This window comes from Martes martes (genome assembly GCF_963455335.1).
Source record: "Martes martes genome assembly, chromosome: 1".
Classification (NCBI taxonomy): domain Eukaryota; kingdom Metazoa; phylum Chordata; class Mammalia; order Carnivora; family Mustelidae; genus Martes; species Martes martes.
The window spans coordinates 11523-29952 of record NC_137888.1 but is presented as its reverse complement, the minus strand read 5'-3'; the positions used below and the strand labels follow the sequence as shown (position 1 = coordinate 29952).

The following is an 18430-nucleotide window of genomic DNA, read 5'->3' as shown; positions in this document are numbered from 1 at the left end:
TACACGGCTCCAGTTAAAATTGCCAAAAACCTGGAAACAACCCAAGTGTCTACCAGCAGGTGACTGGATGAACATCTGGGGTACATCCGCACCAGGGCTACTGCTGGGCCATAAAGGATGAGCGGCTGGTACTCAGATGCCAGGGACAGACCCCAGAGAGCTGGGTGGCATCAGTAAGGGTAACAGAATCAGCGTGATACTGTAGCAAGGAAAAACACAGAACAGGATGGAAAGCACAGGACAGAACCTATTAGTGCAGGGAAAAGTTGTTATTATGAGGGAAAGAAGCCGGTCTCAAAAGTACGTACTGTGTGATTCCATTTGCATGACATTCTCAGAAAGAGCCGCGGGGAGGCCGCTGAGCACTTTCCAGAGGTTGGGGGTGGTGGGAGGAGCGTTTTGGGGTAATGCAGCTGCTCTGTGTCCCGATTGTGGTTCACAGATCCATACAAGGGTTTAAATCGGTACACTAGCTGATTTACCATAGATAGTTTAATTAAAATTATTATTTTATTTATTTATTTATTTATTTATTTATTAAATAAAATTATTATTATATTAAAAACTATCTGTATATGGTTTTCACCTGTGTGCATGTCTGTGTATGTGAAGAAAAGTCCTTGGGATAAAGTGCCAAGTGAGCAGTGGTTCCTTTGGTGCTGGGTTTACTCATGACTTTTGTTTAGGTTTGTGCTTTTCTGACTTTTCTGAATTTTTCCATACTGAACATCCACTACTTCTGAAATGAAAACCGCCTGAAATTATTTAAGAAAAAACCCTTAGTGGCTTCCCTTCGGCTACAGAATGAAGTGCCTCTAGCCTTCCCTGCCCACTCCCTGCACACTCCCCGCACACTCCTTGCACACTCCTCACACACGGCACATTCCCCACAAGCTCTCTGGCACACTCCTCGCACTCGTGGCATGCTCCCTGAACACTCTGGCACACTCCCTACACGCTCCCGGAACACTCCCTGTATACTCCCTGCACACACCCCGCACTCTCCTGGCACACTCTCCATACACTCCCCGGGACACTCCCTGTACGCTCGTGGCACGCTCCCTGCATGCTCCCGATACACTCCCTGCACACTCCCCACACACTCCTGGCACGCTCCCTTGCACGCTGCCAGCATACTCCTGGCACACTCCCCGCACACTCTTCACACTCCCTGGTTCTGACACAAAGGCTGGCTTCTTGCCGCTGCTGACGGCCAGTGCTCCCTGTCTCCGGCCTCGTGTGCTGCCTGTCCGGAGAGCTCTGAGGGTGTCGGGTGCTGTTAGGCTGCTCTTACGACTTAAGTACCATGTGAACCTCCGTGGTACGCCTGCTTTTAATGTTTCGTGTTTTTAGGAGGTGATTTCAGTGAACTTAGAGGATTGTGAAAATTCTGAGAATACCCCAGGCCAAATTTACACAGTCTGATAGTGAAAACTCTGCAGCCCTTTGGGGCTATTAGAAACGGGGTACCAGCTGACGTGGGGCGGCGGGGAACGGGGAGAGTGAAGCTGTCTCCTGACCGTCGGCCACCTGGCTGTAGACTGTCTCACGGGAGCTGGTGGGACTCTGGCTGAGGCCGTGGTAAGGGTCAGCGCCACCGCTGGGGTGGGTACAGGTCGGCCCCCCAGACAATTGGTCACAGACGCGGCCTCCGCCGCCGTGTCCCCTGTGTGTCTCCCTCCTGTGCAGTTTGAGTTCATGATCGAGTCGATCCTGTACGCCCGGGACGCGTGGCTGAAGGAGGGCGGGGTCATCTGGCCAACCACGGCCGCGCTGCACCTGGTGCCCTGCAGCGCCGACCGGGACTACCGCAGCAAGGTGCTCTTCTGGGACAACGCCTACGAGTTCAACCTCAGTGCCCTCAAGTGAGTGCGGCGGGCGTGTGCCGGCGTGTTCTGCGCGGGCTGGGGAGACCCCGAGTGCGGAGCCTGCCGCGGCGCTGATGGGGGTTCACGCCAGGCCTGAGAACTTGTCAGGCCGACCCTCGAGCCTTTACGCTGGTAGCAGATGTGATGCAGTTAGCAAGGCTCAAATATAGTGGGAAAGTGTGGTCACGGTTACAGGTGAGGCCTTTATCGGTACGTGGTCTGTTAACACACAAATATGTGTTCTACTAAGAGCTGTTCAGTTTTAAAGGATCAGAAAAGGTTATTTGTGAAGTCACCCCTGGCCGTTTGCAGAGGAAGCAACGCCCCAGGGTGCTCGCTTCCCTCGTTGTAGACACGGACGCACTGGTACCGCTGAACTCGGTTGTAATCTAAAATGATTGGCTGATGAGGCCTCCATGTTCTCACTGTTGCTGCTCGTAAGAAGATGGTGACAGGAGCTAGTGTGCCATGGTTGTCTGGGGGTGCCAGCGTCAGCCCTGGGAAGTAGGGGGCCCCACTGCTCAGTACTGCAGGACGCCTCACGTATGCCGCGAGGGCCCGGTGAGCGTGGCCGTCTGCTGGGTGCAGAAGACGGGGGCTCTGGGTCCTCTTGGCCTTCATGACACAACTCAGAAAAGAGATGATAACGCCAGGGCAAGAAGCCTTCCCAAGTTAACATGCTGGATCACTGCACTCTCAACCCAGACCCCAAAGGGGATGGGGAGGAGAGGTCCCCGGCAGAGCCGTTCCGTCGTTCATCGAGGGCCAGGTGTGAGGTCTAAGCTGGGGGCCCAGTGATGAAGGCAGAGTGGTCCTGAGACAGGAGAGGACAGATCGCGGCACAGGACGGGCTGGCGCAGTGTGTGTGGGAGACGTGGGGCGTGAGGGGCACAGGCGGCAGAGTGTTCTGGGCCACGGATGAGCCCCTTGAAACCTCTTTCCTTCTCTCATACTGTGCGCTGAAATTTAATTTCACGTGGATTTAAGAGTTTTGTGTTAAAGCATCTGCATTAACTCTCGGAATCGGTGGGGGCCCATGTGTCAGGTTTTCGATGAAAAGAAAGTGAACAGAAAGAAGGAGGGTGCCGCAGGACTTCAGGCTGTACGAACGGACAGCCTCTGCGCGCCGGCGGCTGGGTACAGTTTAAAAGGCAGCCGCGGCTGGGAGGGAGGTGCCCGCTGGCAGACCCTAGAGTGAGTTAGGAAAAGCTGAGTGTCCGGTGAAATTATAGCCCAGTCACAGGAATAAGCAAGTCACAAAAATGAAATAAAGTCACCAATAAATATTTGAAAGAAATCCCAGCATCATTAGTGATTGAAATGCAAATTAAAATAAATGCCATTTTTGTCAACCGGATGGATTACATTAAAATGGCAGTTGGTGCTGTCTGAGCTGCAGGTGAGATGGGGGAGACGAGCCCGTGTACCCAGAGCTGTGGGTGCGGGGGGCACCCACCCCCTTCCCCGTCGGTCCTGGGGTCACGGCGTGCTCCCGAACACACAACACGGGGAACAGACGGTTCCGTAGAGCGTGGTTGGATTGCTGTACACCCGTCCGATGGGTTAAGAGATGGTGACACCGGGAGGACACAGACCACATATGCAGAATGGCTTCTACTTGCATAAAAACATGTAAATAGAGCTCCAGGGAGAAGGTGACTGTGGCCGAGGCAAGGGCATGGGAGACTCAAGGTTTTTTTTGGACTTTTCTGTATTTTCCCAGTTCTTTATATGTGCATAATTATTTTTATCAGAAAAATATTTTTAAAAACGTGGCCATATCGTGGAATCTTTAAAATGTTGACTTTTAATTGTTATTTTAGAAGTTAGTGCTGTGCTTAATTTTTGAACCATTTCCTGTGGTAAGTGGCGACTGGGCAAGCACCACGTTCTGCAGTGGGGTTAGGCGCAGTGGCAAGGAGAGGACGGTGCGGGGGCTCAGCCCCTGTGTGCAGGGGCTCAGCCCCTGTGTGCGGGGACCCCTCCCGAGAGGCTGATTCAGGTCACAGAGAGTCACCTAGCACAGGAGTGTCTTTCTTACTGTGAATATCTTACCGTCCTGTACTCGCCCTTCTTGTGCTGTGAGATGACGTGTCCACGTGATGACGTTGGGTCAGGTGAGTGAGCCGCGCTGGGCTCCCACGGACTCTGTCCACGTGTCAGGAGGAGGGCGGTGGGATGGGTCCCGGCACTGCCTGCATGGGAACGGTTGGTTTCCGGGAGCTCAGGCCCTGCGAAGAGGATGGAGGTGGGAGGCGCTCGCACTGCAGTCTCGCCAGGCTGCCTGTGGGGACCTCCAGCCCGCCTCCGTGTCCTTGTGCCGCAGGCCGTGGCTTGGAATTCCTGCGAATGCTGGAGAGAAGCGAGTGCTGTGGTCGTGTGTGTGTGTCAGAGCCTGAGATGTCGGTCCACGCCTCTGAGCAATGCCTTTGACTCTTTCCCTAGATCTTTAGCAATTAAGGAGTTTTTTTCGAAGCCCAAGTATAACCACATTTTGAAACCAGAAGACTGTCTCTCGGAGCCGTGCACTATATTACAGCTGGACATGAGAACCGTGCAGATCGCTGACCTAGAGGTGAGACAAGATGCGCGCTTCCCTCTCATGTTGTCAGTGGCGCACGCACACCGAGACTTCTCTGCGAATATCATGAACCTTGCTTTGATTTTCCCAGAGTCTTTGCTTTTTTATGCTTTGATTTTGTATTTTATATTTTTAAGTTATTTTCTTTACCGCTGGCCTCTTCAACATCATCCGTTCTTTTCAGATTTATGTTTAATATTTTCAGCGTCTTTGGATTCTAATACATCATATCCAGTTTCTTCAAGGACTGAATTAAAATTGTTTTCACTACTGTTGATGGCAGAATTCTTAATTCTTACTTTTACTTCCCCCTGTTGCCACGAGGTGGCGCGTGTGGCCGCGGGACCTCATTTTAAGGTGTGCGGGGAGGTGCCGGAGCGAGTGTAGGGGTCCCGGGCAGCCCCTGCGGGGTTCCAACGGACAGAACAATGTGGAGACTGAACTCTTGACTCTGCACGTAGTTTTGCAGAATAGAGACCCGGCCTGCAACTTCATTTATGCAAAGAACTGAGAGGAAATTCTGTTCCACTCACGTCTGGGTGGATGATGCCCAAATTGCTTGAAACCTTTTCTCGTTATCCGTAGCATTTGGATTTATGATGCCAGTTTTAGTAGTTTCAGGAGGTGGAAATTTTACGTGGTGTTTGAGGTGTTCAGCTAAACCAGCAAGTCCCGTTCGTCATTGCTGAACTAGACAGTTCTGAGTGCCGGGCAGGGCGGTGGGATCTGTGAGGCGGGCCCGGGCGGAGGACAGTTGCTAGTTCTTGCTCGGGGGGACCCTTGTGGCCTGGTCCTGTGCTTACAGAAACCGTGTCCCCTTCTTACCGTCCGCTTCAACAGACGATGAAAGGCGAGCTACACTTCGAGATCAGGAAAGCCGGCGCGCTGCACGGGTTCACGGCCTGGTTCAGCGTGCGGTTTCAGAGTCTGGAGGAGGACGAGCCCCAGCTGGTGCTGAGCACAGGCCCCTTCCACCCGTGAGTGTGCGCCTCCCGCGGGGGCCCTGCCAGCAGCCAGCAGCCGGGAGGAGCTGACGCAGCTGGCCTGCCTTTGGGTGGTCAGCCCTCTGGCCGAGACCCAGCGGTACTGGGTGGTGGAGCAGGGTGTGCAGGCCCTGGGTGGGCGAGTCCGGGCCGGGCCCCGCCCGCCCCCGCTCTGGGCTCCCTGGGCTGCCCTCTGACCCCTGAGTGACTAGGAGGAGCAGACTTGGTCTTGGCCCGGAAGCTGCTTTAGCGTCCCATGGTCTCATAGAGCTCTCGGGCTTTCCACTCCGACTTTCTGGGGGAAGGTCAGTGCTTCTTGAGACAGATTTCTTAAAGAAAGATTTTATTTATTTACTTGTCAGAGAAAGCACAAGCAGGGGGAGCGGCAGCCAGAGGGAGGAAGCAGGCTCCTCGCTGAGCCAGGGAGCCCGATGTGGGACTCGATCCCAGGACCGTGGGATCATGACCTGAGCCGAAGGCAGAGGCTTCATGGACTGAGCCCCCCAGGTGCCCCTTGAGAGGGATTTTTCATGCAGTAACATTGTGATGCTGCTCACTGGCTCGGCACACTGGGAAGCTGACGTCTGCGTCAGTGGTCGACAGCAGCCCCTGTGGGGATGCCACCTCCCTCTGGGGCCTTTCTTGTCCTGTTCGGTAACTGGTCTGGACCAGGGAGGGTTGCAACAACACCCGGGTTGTTGCCGGCTATGGCAGTGGGCCCAGAAGGACCCCAGATGCCCTTCTGGAAAGTGGGGGTAGAGGCGAGGGGCTGTGTGCCCGGAGTGTCCTGTGGAGGAGGTGGGGCTGGGGCTCTGGCCAGCTTCCCTTCCGGGTCCCACGAGCACAGATGCGAGGTGTCACCAGGTGAGGGTAGGAGCATGGCAGACACCCAGGGGACGGTCATGTGCCCCGTGGTCTTCCCCCGGCGCGTCCACACAGGCGGGTGCGGACACGGGACGGGCGCTCTGTGAAGGTGGAGAGACCCCCTCCCAGTGGTTGAGGCAGGAGGGAGGGTGGGCTGGTGAGCGGGACTGTGGGCCGCATGCCAGGTGTGGGGCAGAGGCGGCAGTGGGGGGTCGTGCCAAGCTGTCAGAGCCGGTGAGACCTAAGGAGCTCGGGAGTGGGACTGTGTCTCCCCGATGTTACAGCTGTCCTGCTCGCCTTCCACCAGGCTTGCACGGGAGTGACGACGTGTTGGGCTGCAGAAACTGGGGCTCCGGCACTGGCAGCTCAGAGACCGAGCAGGGGACTCTGGGGAGACGTGGGGCTGTGGCAAGGAGCGAGGGGCCTGGGCCCGGCCGTGTGTGCTCTGAGCCACCAGTGCCAGCTGCCCTCCCCCGCCCGGAATCTGTGCCATGTCCAGCAGCTGACGCCGCCCTGGGTCGTAACTCAGTCCCTGCCCCCACAGAGGCCATCCAGGTTGTCGGGCTGGGGTGCGTCTGTCCCGCGGGGAAGCCTGGAGGGTCCGGCTCCAGCGCGGTGACCCTGTGCCCCGTGCCTTGCAGAACCACCCACTGGAAGCAGGTGCTCTTCATGATGGACGAGCCTGTCTCTGTTGTCCCGGGGGACGTGGTCACGGGCTCGGTTGTGTTGCAGAGAAACCCGGTGTGGAGGAGGCACATGTCCGTGGCGCTGAGCTGGTCTGTCACTTCCACGCAAGACCCTACGTCACAGAAAGTGAGATACTTAGCTATAAAGTCGGGCGGGGGCGCTGGTCCCGGGAGACGGGTCTGGGGTGATCACGGTGGCCAGCCCTTGACCAGCCAAGACGTGGCCTTGTCCGCTGCATTATTTTTCTGATCCTCCTGATGGGAAGAGGATGCTGTTATGTGCAGAACAGGAAATAGAGGGCGAGAGGGTGAGTCTGTGACGGCAGAGCCCGGCCCAGCCAAGGTCCACCCTTCTTGTGGCCAGGAGGCCCCCGTGCAGAGCCGGGGAGGCTGGGGGCGGACGCGGGGCCGGTGGTGTGTGGTGTAGGGGTGTGGTGTGGGTCATCTTCTGACCACGGCGGTGGTTTGAGGGCAGTGGAGCCATCCTGCCCACCGTGAGGCTGTGGCCAGTTGGGGCCTGGGGCTTGGTGTCTCACAGAGGCTGCTGAGCCGGGGACACTCATGGGTTAGCACAGAGCAGAAGAGAAAATCAGATGGTTTGTCTGTATGTTTCAATACCTCTTTTATACTTTGTTTATGCTAATTTCATGTCAAAAGTTTTAATGTGTCTTTAGAAAAATTTCTGCACCTGAATGTCATTCTTGTACAACATTCCGTTATCACCAGGAAATACTGCACATGAATCCTGCAGTAAGTGCTGATGTGATGGCTTTGTTTTCGTTGTCTCTGCCAGGGCGGAGAAAAGGTCTTTCCCATCTGGAGATGACAGCTGACGCTCTGTGGGGAGCGGTGTGCTGACACTGCAGGAAGGAGCCCGAGCGAGGAACACGCCCTGGGACAGGAGCCCCCGTTCTCGCTGCCCGGCGGGCGACAGCACCCGCCTCCGTGGGCTTGGTCCCGTCGTCAGAGTCATCTGCCGACCGCGTCGGGCTCGGCGGGAGGTCCCTCACCACCGTCACTGCCTGTGTCTGTCCTCTAGAAGTAGGCTGTGTTTGCAGGTGTCCACCAGTGGTGTCCACAGTGCTGGCTTGTGGGTGAGTTGGTGGCACAGTGTCCCTAGCTAGGTCTAGTTCTAAACTTGTAGGACACACACGCATCACCCTTGTCGTCCTGTGAAAGTGACTGTTCACGCATCGTGTGTCGTGGTGTCCTTGCTGCCCTAGCCCCCCCCCCCCCCCCGCCCCTCGCCATGCGGGATGTGGGGCTGTCCCAGGCCGTGCGGGCCCCGGAGCTGGCCGTGCATGTGACGGGACTCTGCATGGGTAGTACAGTCGTAGAGATGTCTTCCAGATCAGTTCTGTGTCGGCACATTGCACATGCCCAATAAATATTTTTAAACAAATGATGTTGCCCTGTAACCCATTGCTGTGCGCACGCTCTGTTTACAAGCATAGGGTCACGCTATATGCGTTGCTTCGGAACCTTTCTCCTCTGATAGAAGCTTCCATGCTGGAGGGACAGGTCCACGGTTTTTTGTATTGTTTGGATTTTTAGTTAACTTTTTATGGGAATACAAGATACACATCCCAAACTGTGTAAGTCATGAGCCTGTAGATGGGCAAAATTTCAGAGTGGACGTCCGTGTACCAAGCGCTCAGGCTGAGACACTTCAGCCTGCCGGGAGCCCCCAAGTGCCCCTTCCCCTCGGTACCTCCCAAGGGTAGCTAATGCCTAACTTCTGACACCACAGATCACTTTTGCCTGGTTTTGAACATTGTGGAGTGGAGGCACAAGTTCACTATGGACGGTTTATGTCCTCCCAAAGCTCCTAGGTCGAAAGCGACCTCCCAAGATGACGCTATGAGAAGGCGGGGCTTTGGGGAGGTGGTTAGGCCGTGAGGGGGAGCCCCCCGTGAGGGGACTCGTGCCTTTGGAGGAGGGAATCCAGAGGGCGCCCTGCCCCTGCCCCCACGGGAGGACCCAGCAGAGGGTGGCCGTCTGGGAACCAGGAGATGGTCTCTCCAGACACCCGATGCAGCAGAGCCTTGACGTTGGGCGTCCAGCCTGCAGACCGTGAGAAAGAAGCTGCTGCTGTTCAGCCGCCCGGTCATGGCGGGACGGTGTGACAGCCGCGCAGGCCCAGTGTCCTTCGTGTCTGCCTCCTCCAGCTCTCGGTACATGTAGGACACCCGCCCGCAGGTCGCGTGTCGTATCCCGCCCGCTGGTGTGCCACAGCTCGCGTGGGGGGGACGGCTGGGCCGTTTCCCGTGTCTGGCTGCCACGATGGGTGCCCGTATGTATGTGCGCGCCCAGAGTTCAGCTTCACTAGGGACGGCCGGATCGTGCTTCAGACGTCCCTTCTCATGGCCGTGAGAGGCCCGGCACCGTGCCCCCTCGGACCCCACTGTCGTCTGTGGTTTGCCTCTTGCCCATCCTGGCGCCAGATGGTGGTTGTGGGTGGTTGTCTGTGCCTCACCAGGTCTGCAGGGCTCTCGAGAGCCTCCCACAAGGAGTCCTTCACAGGCTGGTTCTGGGAGCATCGGCTCTGGCTTGTCCGTTCTTCTCTTTAAAGTATTTCGATAAACAGAAGTTCTTAAGTTTTATTTTGTCCAGTTTGACATTGTTTTCCTTTATGGGTCATACTTGCCGTGTCCTGTTTAAGGAATCTTTTCCAAGATGTGTGAGATGTTCTGTCGTCTCGTGTATGCACGTATTGTTTTATCCTTGGTGTGTAGATCAGCCTCCACCCGGCCTTGGTCCCTGCCATTGGCGTGAGGGAGGGGTTGAGGTGAACGTCCCCCGGGAGGCCGGTGCTTCGGTCGTGGATTTCCACCTTGTTTCCTTTCCTGAGGCACCAACACCCGATTGTCCTCTAGAACTGCTTGAGTTGCAACTATGTATCTTGATGTGTTTTCGGTTATTTCCCAGTTTCGTATAATCTCTAATTCCCATTCTGATTTCTTCTTCTTCTGTTGTACCATGGGCTACTTAGAAATTGTGGCTTACTTTCGAAAGATGGGATTTTCTAGTTATTTTTTCTTACGAGTCTCTCGCTGAGTGTCACTGCGGTCTGAGAACAGCCAGGGTGATTTCGCTCTCTTGGAACTGGTTGACTCGCCTGTGTCCGCTGTGTTCATGAGTACTTGTGTGCGTCTCCGGTCGGACGCAGAGCTCACAACACGTCCTTGAGGTCAAGTCTGTCAGATATCTTGTTCACACAGTTGGCTCCTGACTCATACTCTTGTCTGCCTGTCCTGTCAGCAGGACTTAGAGTCTCTGAGTCTGCTTGGGCGGCTGTAGCCAAGTACCGTCGGCGCGGGGCCGGGACAGCGGCTGGGCTCCGGAGGCTGGGAGGGCTGGACGGTTTGGTTCCTGATGGCCGCCTTCTTTGTGTCCTCCCATGACAGGGGGATGGAGCACGGGCTCTTTGGTGTCCCTTTCTGGAAGGACACATCTGCCTGAAAGAGGACTGCACCTCAGCAACCTCATTTAACCTCACTGCTTCTGCGCAGCCCTGGTCTGTAGTCACACTGGGCGTCAGGGCTTGGCTGTGTACTGAATGTTGGTGTCCCTCCAAAATTCGTATGTTGAAATCTGATCCGCCCACTGTGATGGTATAAGGAGGTGGGGGTCTCTGGGAAGTGATCAGGTCACGCCTGGGATGAGTGCCCTCATGGAAGAGAGCCCAGAAAGCTCCCTTGTCCCCTCCTGCACGTGAGCATGCGGCGAGAAGGCCACGTGGGAACCAGGAAGCAGGCTCTCGGCAGACACTGCATGCGCCGGCACCTGGATGTTGGCCTCCCAGGCTCGGGACTGAGACATGAGCCTCTCCTACAAGCCCCCAGTCTGTGATGGCCTGAAGAGCGCCTGGAGCAGACAGGCCTCAACCTCTGGAATTTGGAGGACACGATTCAGACCACAGCATCCTGCTTCCTTGCCCAAAATTCATGTCCTTCTTGAATGCAAAATACATTCATTCCATCCCAGCAGCCCCAAAGTCCTGACTCCTTCCGGCACCTACTTCAAAGTCCACACCAGACCCCGGGGCGGAATCCCTGTCCTGCGGCGAGCTTCTCAACACTGATGGGCCCAGCGCCCTGCAGACCCTGCTCCAGAGGAGAACTCGGAGGAACAGAACAGAAAGGTAGAGGCCCAGCAAGCGACGTCCACCAGCGCTTCCGGATCGCGAACGCTCCGTGGCCAGATGCCCCAGCCGCGGTGGGCGAGGCGGGCCTGGTGCCCGACGCTTCCTGGCTGGCGGGGCTGTGCCGGGGTCCCACGTTCTCCCGACTTTGAACCTTTGCTCTGCGGCTTTGGTCTTCAGTGGTTTTATCGTCTTGTCTCTGTGTGTTCCTCTTAAGCAGCGCAGAGTGCGCGAGATTCTTGAGTCTGTGGGAGGGCAGCATTCCTCGGTCTTAGCGCGGTCTGGGGTTTTTGCTGTCCGTGCCTCTGCCCCGTCTTCTCTCTCCTCTGCATTCAGTCCCAGCCGCACATCTGCCAGCAGACCGTTGCCGTGCCTCACAGGGTTTGCGGTCTTGGTTTGGGTCTTCTGGATGCCCGTGCTTCCGTCCCAAGCTGTTCTGTCCGTGCCAGGTCCTGGGCTCCGGGGCGCTTCCTTGTCCACGGCCACGCTCCCTGCTTGTTTTCAGCACCTGGGAGACGCCCAGCAGATGGAGGACGGGAGGAAGGGGAGGCAGCCCGGAGCCAGCAGGACAGAACTGTCCTCAGATGCCGCACGGGCCGGCTCAGAGGAGGTGTCTGGGGCTGCTGAGCTGTGCGTCGTCCTGGGTCTCCGTGGTCGCGTGCCGAGGAAGCCAAGCAGGCCTGCGGCAGACGTGCAGCCGGGATGGCTGGGGACCTCAGAAAACCCAGTGGGGATGGGCGGCCCACAGGGGACACAGGCTGTGCCTGGGAAATGGGGCAGGCTCAGAGCAGGTCACTTTGTAGGTTTGGCCAGAACACGTCTGCAGAGTGTGGCAGTCTCCCAGGGCAGGGAGGCTGAAGCTCCAGCCCCGTGAGGACGTGTGGGAGGTGTGGGCCATGCCGGGGTCTGTGAAACCCCAAGGGGCCACTGCCTCTGGGCACGGGAGGTGAGTTTCTGTGGACTGCGAGGAGCACCAGGCTTGGGGAGGAACTCAGGGACAGGGAAGGCCCTAAGTTACAGGCACCAGGGAGGGGCGCAGCTCTCTCTCCAGCTGGTTTACCGGAGAGCTGGCCACGCGACGTGGAATCAGGAGTCCCTCTCTCACCACCCGCGCCCCCCCCCCCCCCAGCCGGCTCCTAAATGGAGAGCAGTGGGTCCAAAGGGCTGGGTGAACTTGTAAACAGTGTCTCTCCGGCTGGTCCCGTGACTCCAGGTTCTCCGTCTCACTGAAGATGTTAGAGCAGGGGCAGTGCTCACCAGAAGCCCTCGCCCCCAGGGGCACGGAGTGTGCAGGCTCTGTGCCAGGCAGGAGCCCAGGCTGGATGTACAGGGGCTCTGTAAGCCTGGATCTCCCTTCTCATCCCAGGCTTGCTCTCTGCAGCACATCTGGAGTCCAGCTGGGGCTGATTTTCTCTGCAGCACATGTGGAGTCCAGCCTGGGGCTCACTCTCTCTGCAGCACATGTGGAGTCCAGCCTGGGGCTCACTCTCTCTGCAGCACATCTGGAGTCCAGCTGGGGCTCACTCTCTCTGCAGCACATCTGGAGTCCAGCTGGGGCTCACTCTCTCTGCAGCACATCTGGAGTCCAGCTGGGGCTCACTCTCTCTGCAGCACATCTGGAGTCCAGCTGGGGCTCACTCTCTCTGCAGCACATGTGGAGTCCAGCTGGGGCTCACTCTCTCTGCAGCACATGTGGAGTCCAGCTGGGGCTCACTCTCTCTGCAGCACATGTGGAGTCCAGCTGGGGCTCACTCTCTCTGCAGCACATCTGGAGTCCAGCTGGGGCTCACTCTCTCTGCAGCACATGTGGAGTCCAGCTGGGGCTCACTCTCTCTGCAGCACATCTGGAGTCCAGCTGGGGCTCACTCTCTCTGCAGCACATCTGGAGTCCAGCTGGGGCTCACTCTCTCTGCAGCACATGTGGAGTCCAGCTGGGGCTCACTCTCTCTGCAGCACATCTGGAGTCCAGCTGGGGCTCACTCTCTCTGCAGCACATCTGGAGTCCAGCTGGGGCTCACTCTCTCTGCAGCACATCTGGAGTCCAGCTGGGGCTCACTCTCTCTGCAGCACATCTGGAGTCCAGCTGGGGCTCACTCTCTCTGCAGCACATCTGGAGTCCAGCTGGGGCTCACTCTCTCTGCAGCACATCTGGAGTCCAGCTGGGGCTCACTCTCTCTGCAGCACATCTGGAGTCCAGCTGGGGCTCACTCTCTCTGCAGCACATCTGGAGTCCAGCTGGGGCTCACTCTCTCTGCAGCACATCTGGAGTCCAGCTGGGGCTCACTCTCTCTGCAGCACATCTGGAGTCCAGCTGGGGCTCACTCTCTCTGCAGCACATCTGGAGTCCAGCTGGGGCTCACTCTCTCTGCAGCACATCTGGAGTCCAGCTGGGGCTCACTCTCTCTGCAGCACATCTGGAGTCCAGCTGGGGCTCACTCTCTCTGCAGCACATCTGGAGTCCAGCTGGGACTCACTCTCTCTGCAGCACATCTGGAGTCCAGCTGGGGCTCACTCTCTCTGCAGCACATCTGGAGTCCAGCTGGGGCTCACTCTCTCTGCAGCACATCTGGAGTCCAGCTGGGACTCACTCTCTCTGCAGCACATCTGGAGTCCAGCTGGGGCTCACTCTCTCTGCAGCACATCTGGAGTCCAGCTGGGGCTCACTCCCTCTGCAGCACATGTGGAGTCTAGCCTGGGGCTCACTCCCTCTACAGCACATCTGGAGTCCAGCTGGGGCTCACTCTCTCTGCAGCACATCTGGAGTCCAGCTGGGGCTCACTCTCTCTGCAGCACATCTGGAGTCCAGCTGGGGCTCACTCTCTCTGCAGCACATCTGGAGTCCAGCTGGGGCTCACTCTCTCTGCAGCACATCTGGAGTCTAGCTGGGGCTCACTCTCTCTGCAGCACATCTGGAGTCCAGCTGGGGCTCACTCTCTCTGCAGCACATCTGGAGTCCAGCTGGGACTCACTCTGCAGCACATCTGGAGTCCAGCTGGGGCTCACTCTCTCTGCAGCACATCTGGAGTCCAGCTGGGGCTCACTCTCTCTGCAGCACATCTCGAGTCCAGCTGGGACTCACTCTCTCTGCAGCACATCTGGAGTCCAGCTGGGGCTCACTCTCTCTGCAGCACATCTGGAGTCCAGCTGGGGCTCACTCTCTCTGCAGCACATCTCGAGTCCAGCTGGGGCTCACTCTCTCTGCAGCACATCTCGAGTCCAGCTGGGGCTCACTCTCTCTGCAGCACATCTGGAGTCCAGCTGGGGCTCACTCTCTCTGCAGCACATCTGGAGTCCAGCTGGGGCTCTCTCTCTCTCTCTCTCTGCAGCACATCTGGGATCCAGCCGGGGTGTCTCTGCAGCGCATGTGGAGTGATGAGGAAAACCTGTGGCGCTCTCCCCACAGGCCTTGGAAAAGTAGCCAGATGAAACACCCCTCCTTCTTTGGTTAAAAATGTTACTGCTTATCTAGATTTAAAATGACCTTTTTGTTTTCAGTGAGAACATGTGTAAATATTTGAGTCTAAAAATGAGGATGGAACACATGTTTTGGTACAATAAGTTTTAATTAGACAATAATAGGTGCAACCTAAATATTTGATTTCTTAAAAATGAAATTAAAAAAAGACTTAGAAGAGATACTCATGTTATACAAAATTGGATTCCAAATGTGTCTAGAATCGTGGTAGCCCACACCAAACACGTTTCTGTGTCCTTCTGTCACACTTGGGCTGGGACCCCTCAGTGGTGTCCAGAGCCTCAGAGCATGGTGGTCACTGTACACCTGTCCTCCCTGAAGCCCCTACTCTCAGCAGACGACTGTGCTTTCCATACCTACTGAGAAAATAAAGCAACTGTAAGAGGGCTTCTGCACTCTGGGAGAAGAAAATCAACAAACTCGGAAGGTTGGGTGATGGTAGAGCTGTGAAGAGAATGTTCTGGATGCTTATATCAAGAGCAACATCTCCCATTCCGTGGGTTGCCTCTTCATTTTGTTGACTGTTTGCTTTGCTGTGCAGAAGCTTTTTATCCTGATGAAGTCCCAACAGTTCATTTTTTCTTTTGTTTCCTTTGACTTTGGAGACATGTCTTGAAAGAAGTTGCTGTGGCTGATGTCAAAGAGGTTACTACCTATGTTCTCCTCTAGGACTGATGGATTCCTGCCTCACGTTGAGGTCTTTCATCCATTTTGAGCTTATCTTTGCATATGGTGTAAGCAAATGGTCGAGTTTATTCTTCTGTATATAGCTGACCAATTTTCCCAGCATCATTTATTGAAGAGACTGTTTTTTTTCCACTGTATATTTTTTCCTGCTTAGTCGAAGATTATTTGACCATAGAGTTGAGGGTCCATATCTGGGCTCTCTACTCTGTTCCACTGGTCTATGTGTCTGTTTTTATGCTAGTACCATGCTGTCTTGGTGATCACAGCTTTGTAGTAAAGCTTGAAATCAGGTAACATGATGCCCCCAGCTTTGTTGTTGTTTTTTCCCAACGTTTTCTTAGTAATTCAGGGTCTTTTCTAGTTCCAAACAAATTTTAGGATTGTTTGTTCCAGCACTTTGAAAAATGCTGGTGGAATTTTGATCGGGATGGCATTGAAAGTACAGATTGCTCTGGGCAGTATAGACATTTTAACAGTGTTTATTCTTCTGATCCGTGAGCTTGGAATACTTTCTCATCTTTTTGTGTCTTCTTCGATTTCTCTCATGAGTGTTCTGTGGTTCCACAAGTACAGATCCTTTACGTCTTTGATTAGGCGAATGACACTACAGACAAAGGGCTGCTATCCACGATCTATAAAGAACTCCTCAAACTCAACACCCAAAAACCAGGTAATAATGTCAAAAAATGGGCAGAAGACATCAACAGACACTGCTCCAAAGAAGACATACAAATGGCTAACAGACACATGAGAAAATGTTCATCATCACTAGCCATCAGGGAGATTCAAATCAAAACCATATTGAGATACCACCTTACACCAGTTAGAATGGCCAAAATTAACAAGACAAGGAACAACATGTGTTGGAGAGGAAGTAGAGAAAGGGGAACCCTCTTACACTGTTGGTGGGAATGCAAGTTGGTGCAGCCACTTTGGAGAACAGTGTGGAGATTCCTTAAGAAATTAAAGATAGAGCTATTCTATGACCCTGCAACTGCACTACTGGGTATTTACCCCAAAGATAGAGATGCAGTAAAAAGAAGGGCCATCTGTACCCCAATGTTCATAGCAGCAATGGCCACAGTCACCAAACTGTGGAGAGAATCAAGATGCCCTTCAGCAGACGAATGGATAAAGAAGATATGGTCCATATACACTATGGAGTATTACGCCTCCATCAGAAAGGACGAATACCCAACTTTTGTATCAACATGGATGGGACTGGAGGAGATGATGCTGAGTGAACTAAGTCAAGCAGAGAGAGTCAAGTATCATATGGTTTAATGTATTTGTGGTGCATAAGGAATAACACGGAGGATATTAGGAGAAGGAAAGGAAAAGTGAGTTGGGGGAAATTGGAGGGGGAGACAAACCATAAAAGACTGTGGACTCTGAGAAGCAAACAGGGTTTTGAAGGGGAGGGGTGAGCCTGGTGGTGGGTATCAAGGGGGACGTGGATTGCATGGAGCACTGGGTGTGGTGCATCAACAATGATTCCTGGAATACTGAAAAAAATAAAATTAAGATGTTAAAAAAAAAAAGGAAAAAAAGGCAAATACACACAAGAGCAACAGAGGCTGTCAGTCTGGGTGTAGTTCACAGAGGGTGTTAGAAGAGGTGTCTTTGAGGAGGTGGCCTGAGGAAAGAGGGCTCTGCAGGCAGAGGGTAGCAGTGCAAAGGCCCTGGGGTGGAGGCATCCAGCAGCCTCTGGGCACCCATCCTCCTGGTGCCTTTCCGACCTCAGCCCCTTGGAGTCTCCAGCTACAGACGAAAAGTAAAAGCCCCATCCTTTGTCGGTCGGAGTGTGAATAGCTTTCCAATGCTCTGAATCCCAGCCCTCCTCTGGAATCCCTTTGGGCTCTGAAGCCAAGCAGACAAGCAGCTGGCCTTTGCTTGGGGTGGGATTTTGTGTAGGGATACTTGTCTGCTCATTGGTCCTGGTCCCCCTGCCTCCCTGAGTCTCCTGAATCCTTGAGCTGACAGCTGTGAGCATCTGACCCTAGAGACTGCAAAGCCATCTCAATGTTGTGACAGGAAGAGCTCGTGCGAGATGCATTTGGCCGGTTCTTTACAAAACATGTTCTGTGCACACACAGATGGCGCCCCGGGGTCCAGACTGTGTGTGTGGGGCTTCTTTCTCTGCAATTCAGCTGCTAACTGCACCAGCAGCCTGTCACCCAGCAGGGAGCTGGCTAATGCGTGTGCAGCCATGTGAGTGCAGATGAGACCTCAGGCCGCAGGACCACCAGCCGCAGGCGCTCTCTCTGCAGGACCGTGAAGGTTCTCGGCTCTGCCCTGCCTTGGGCCGACCCCGGCTGGGGGAGTCGTAAGTCCTGTCTTGGGCCTGGGCTGCAGCCCTCTGAGGGTTTGCCTCATTCTGGCCAATGTGCACCACAGGTTCTCTGGGTGTGGACAGTCCTGCTCAGCAAGGGGGACGAGAGGCCCCATGGCTCAGTGGGGTTTTCAGCTCAGTGGGGCTGAGTCTTCCACACAAGTCCCCCCCCCGCCCAGCCAGCACCAAGGGCAGGAACTCCCTCCCCACTAAACAGCTGAGGTGGGTCCAGGGGCAGCACAGGTGTCCCCTGAGTGTGGAAGATGGTGTCAAAGCAGGGGGACCTGAGGACCAACCTCCGGGGGATCCAGAGCCTCTGTTCATCAGCAGAGGACACAGGGACCATAGACAACCTCACTCAGGTGCATCGCGTGGCTCTCTTGCCACCCATTAGAGCCAGTGGGTTGTCCAGCCGTGGAAGTACCTGGTGCAGTTTTCCTTTAAGTAGGAGGCTCTTGGAGGTTCCTTCAGCGTGTAGAGCCTGGAAAGAGACATAGAGGTCACTCGCGTCAAGTCCAACCTTGTGTCACTCTCCCACTCTCAGCTGTGCCTCAAATGCTGTCGGCCTTATTGCCTGGAATACCACGACCCTCTGGTGCTCTTCGTGTCTCGGGGCGCCTGCCGTGCTCCCCGGCTGACAGGTCTCTGTGTCCATCGGCTCTGCCCAGTTTCTTTGGAGCAGTTTAAGTAGGGAGAGCAGATAAGATGGTGACCGACCCCCACATGCACACTCGGCCCTTCTTTTCCTCCCACTGACCCTGCGTGGACCTCCTCTTTCATGGGCTTTGTGGGGGGAGGGGAATTTGTGGC

The 18430-nt window shown here is 55.3% G+C and overlaps 1 protein-coding gene across 2 annotated transcripts in view; it reads left to right on the top strand.

Annotated features, from left to right (window-relative positions):
- The window catches only part of PRMT2 (protein arginine methyltransferase 2), a 34227-nt gene extending 25657 nt beyond the window's left edge, over window positions 1-8570 (top strand). For both annotated transcript variants that reach the window (XM_080802676.1, XM_080802675.1), the window contains 5 exons: window positions 1690-1865; window positions 4314-4443; window positions 5290-5426; window positions 6938-7109; window positions 7776-8570. In XM_080802676.1, the coding sequence (XP_080658802.1) occupies window positions 1690-1865; window positions 4314-4443; window positions 5290-5426; window positions 6938-7109; window positions 7776-7808 (648 nt within the window). In that variant the 3' untranslated portion in view covers window positions 7809-8570. The remainder of the gene's footprint in view (window positions 1-1689; window positions 1866-4313; window positions 4444-5289; window positions 5427-6937; window positions 7110-7775) is intronic.
- Window positions 8571-18430: the final 9860 nt, after the last annotated feature.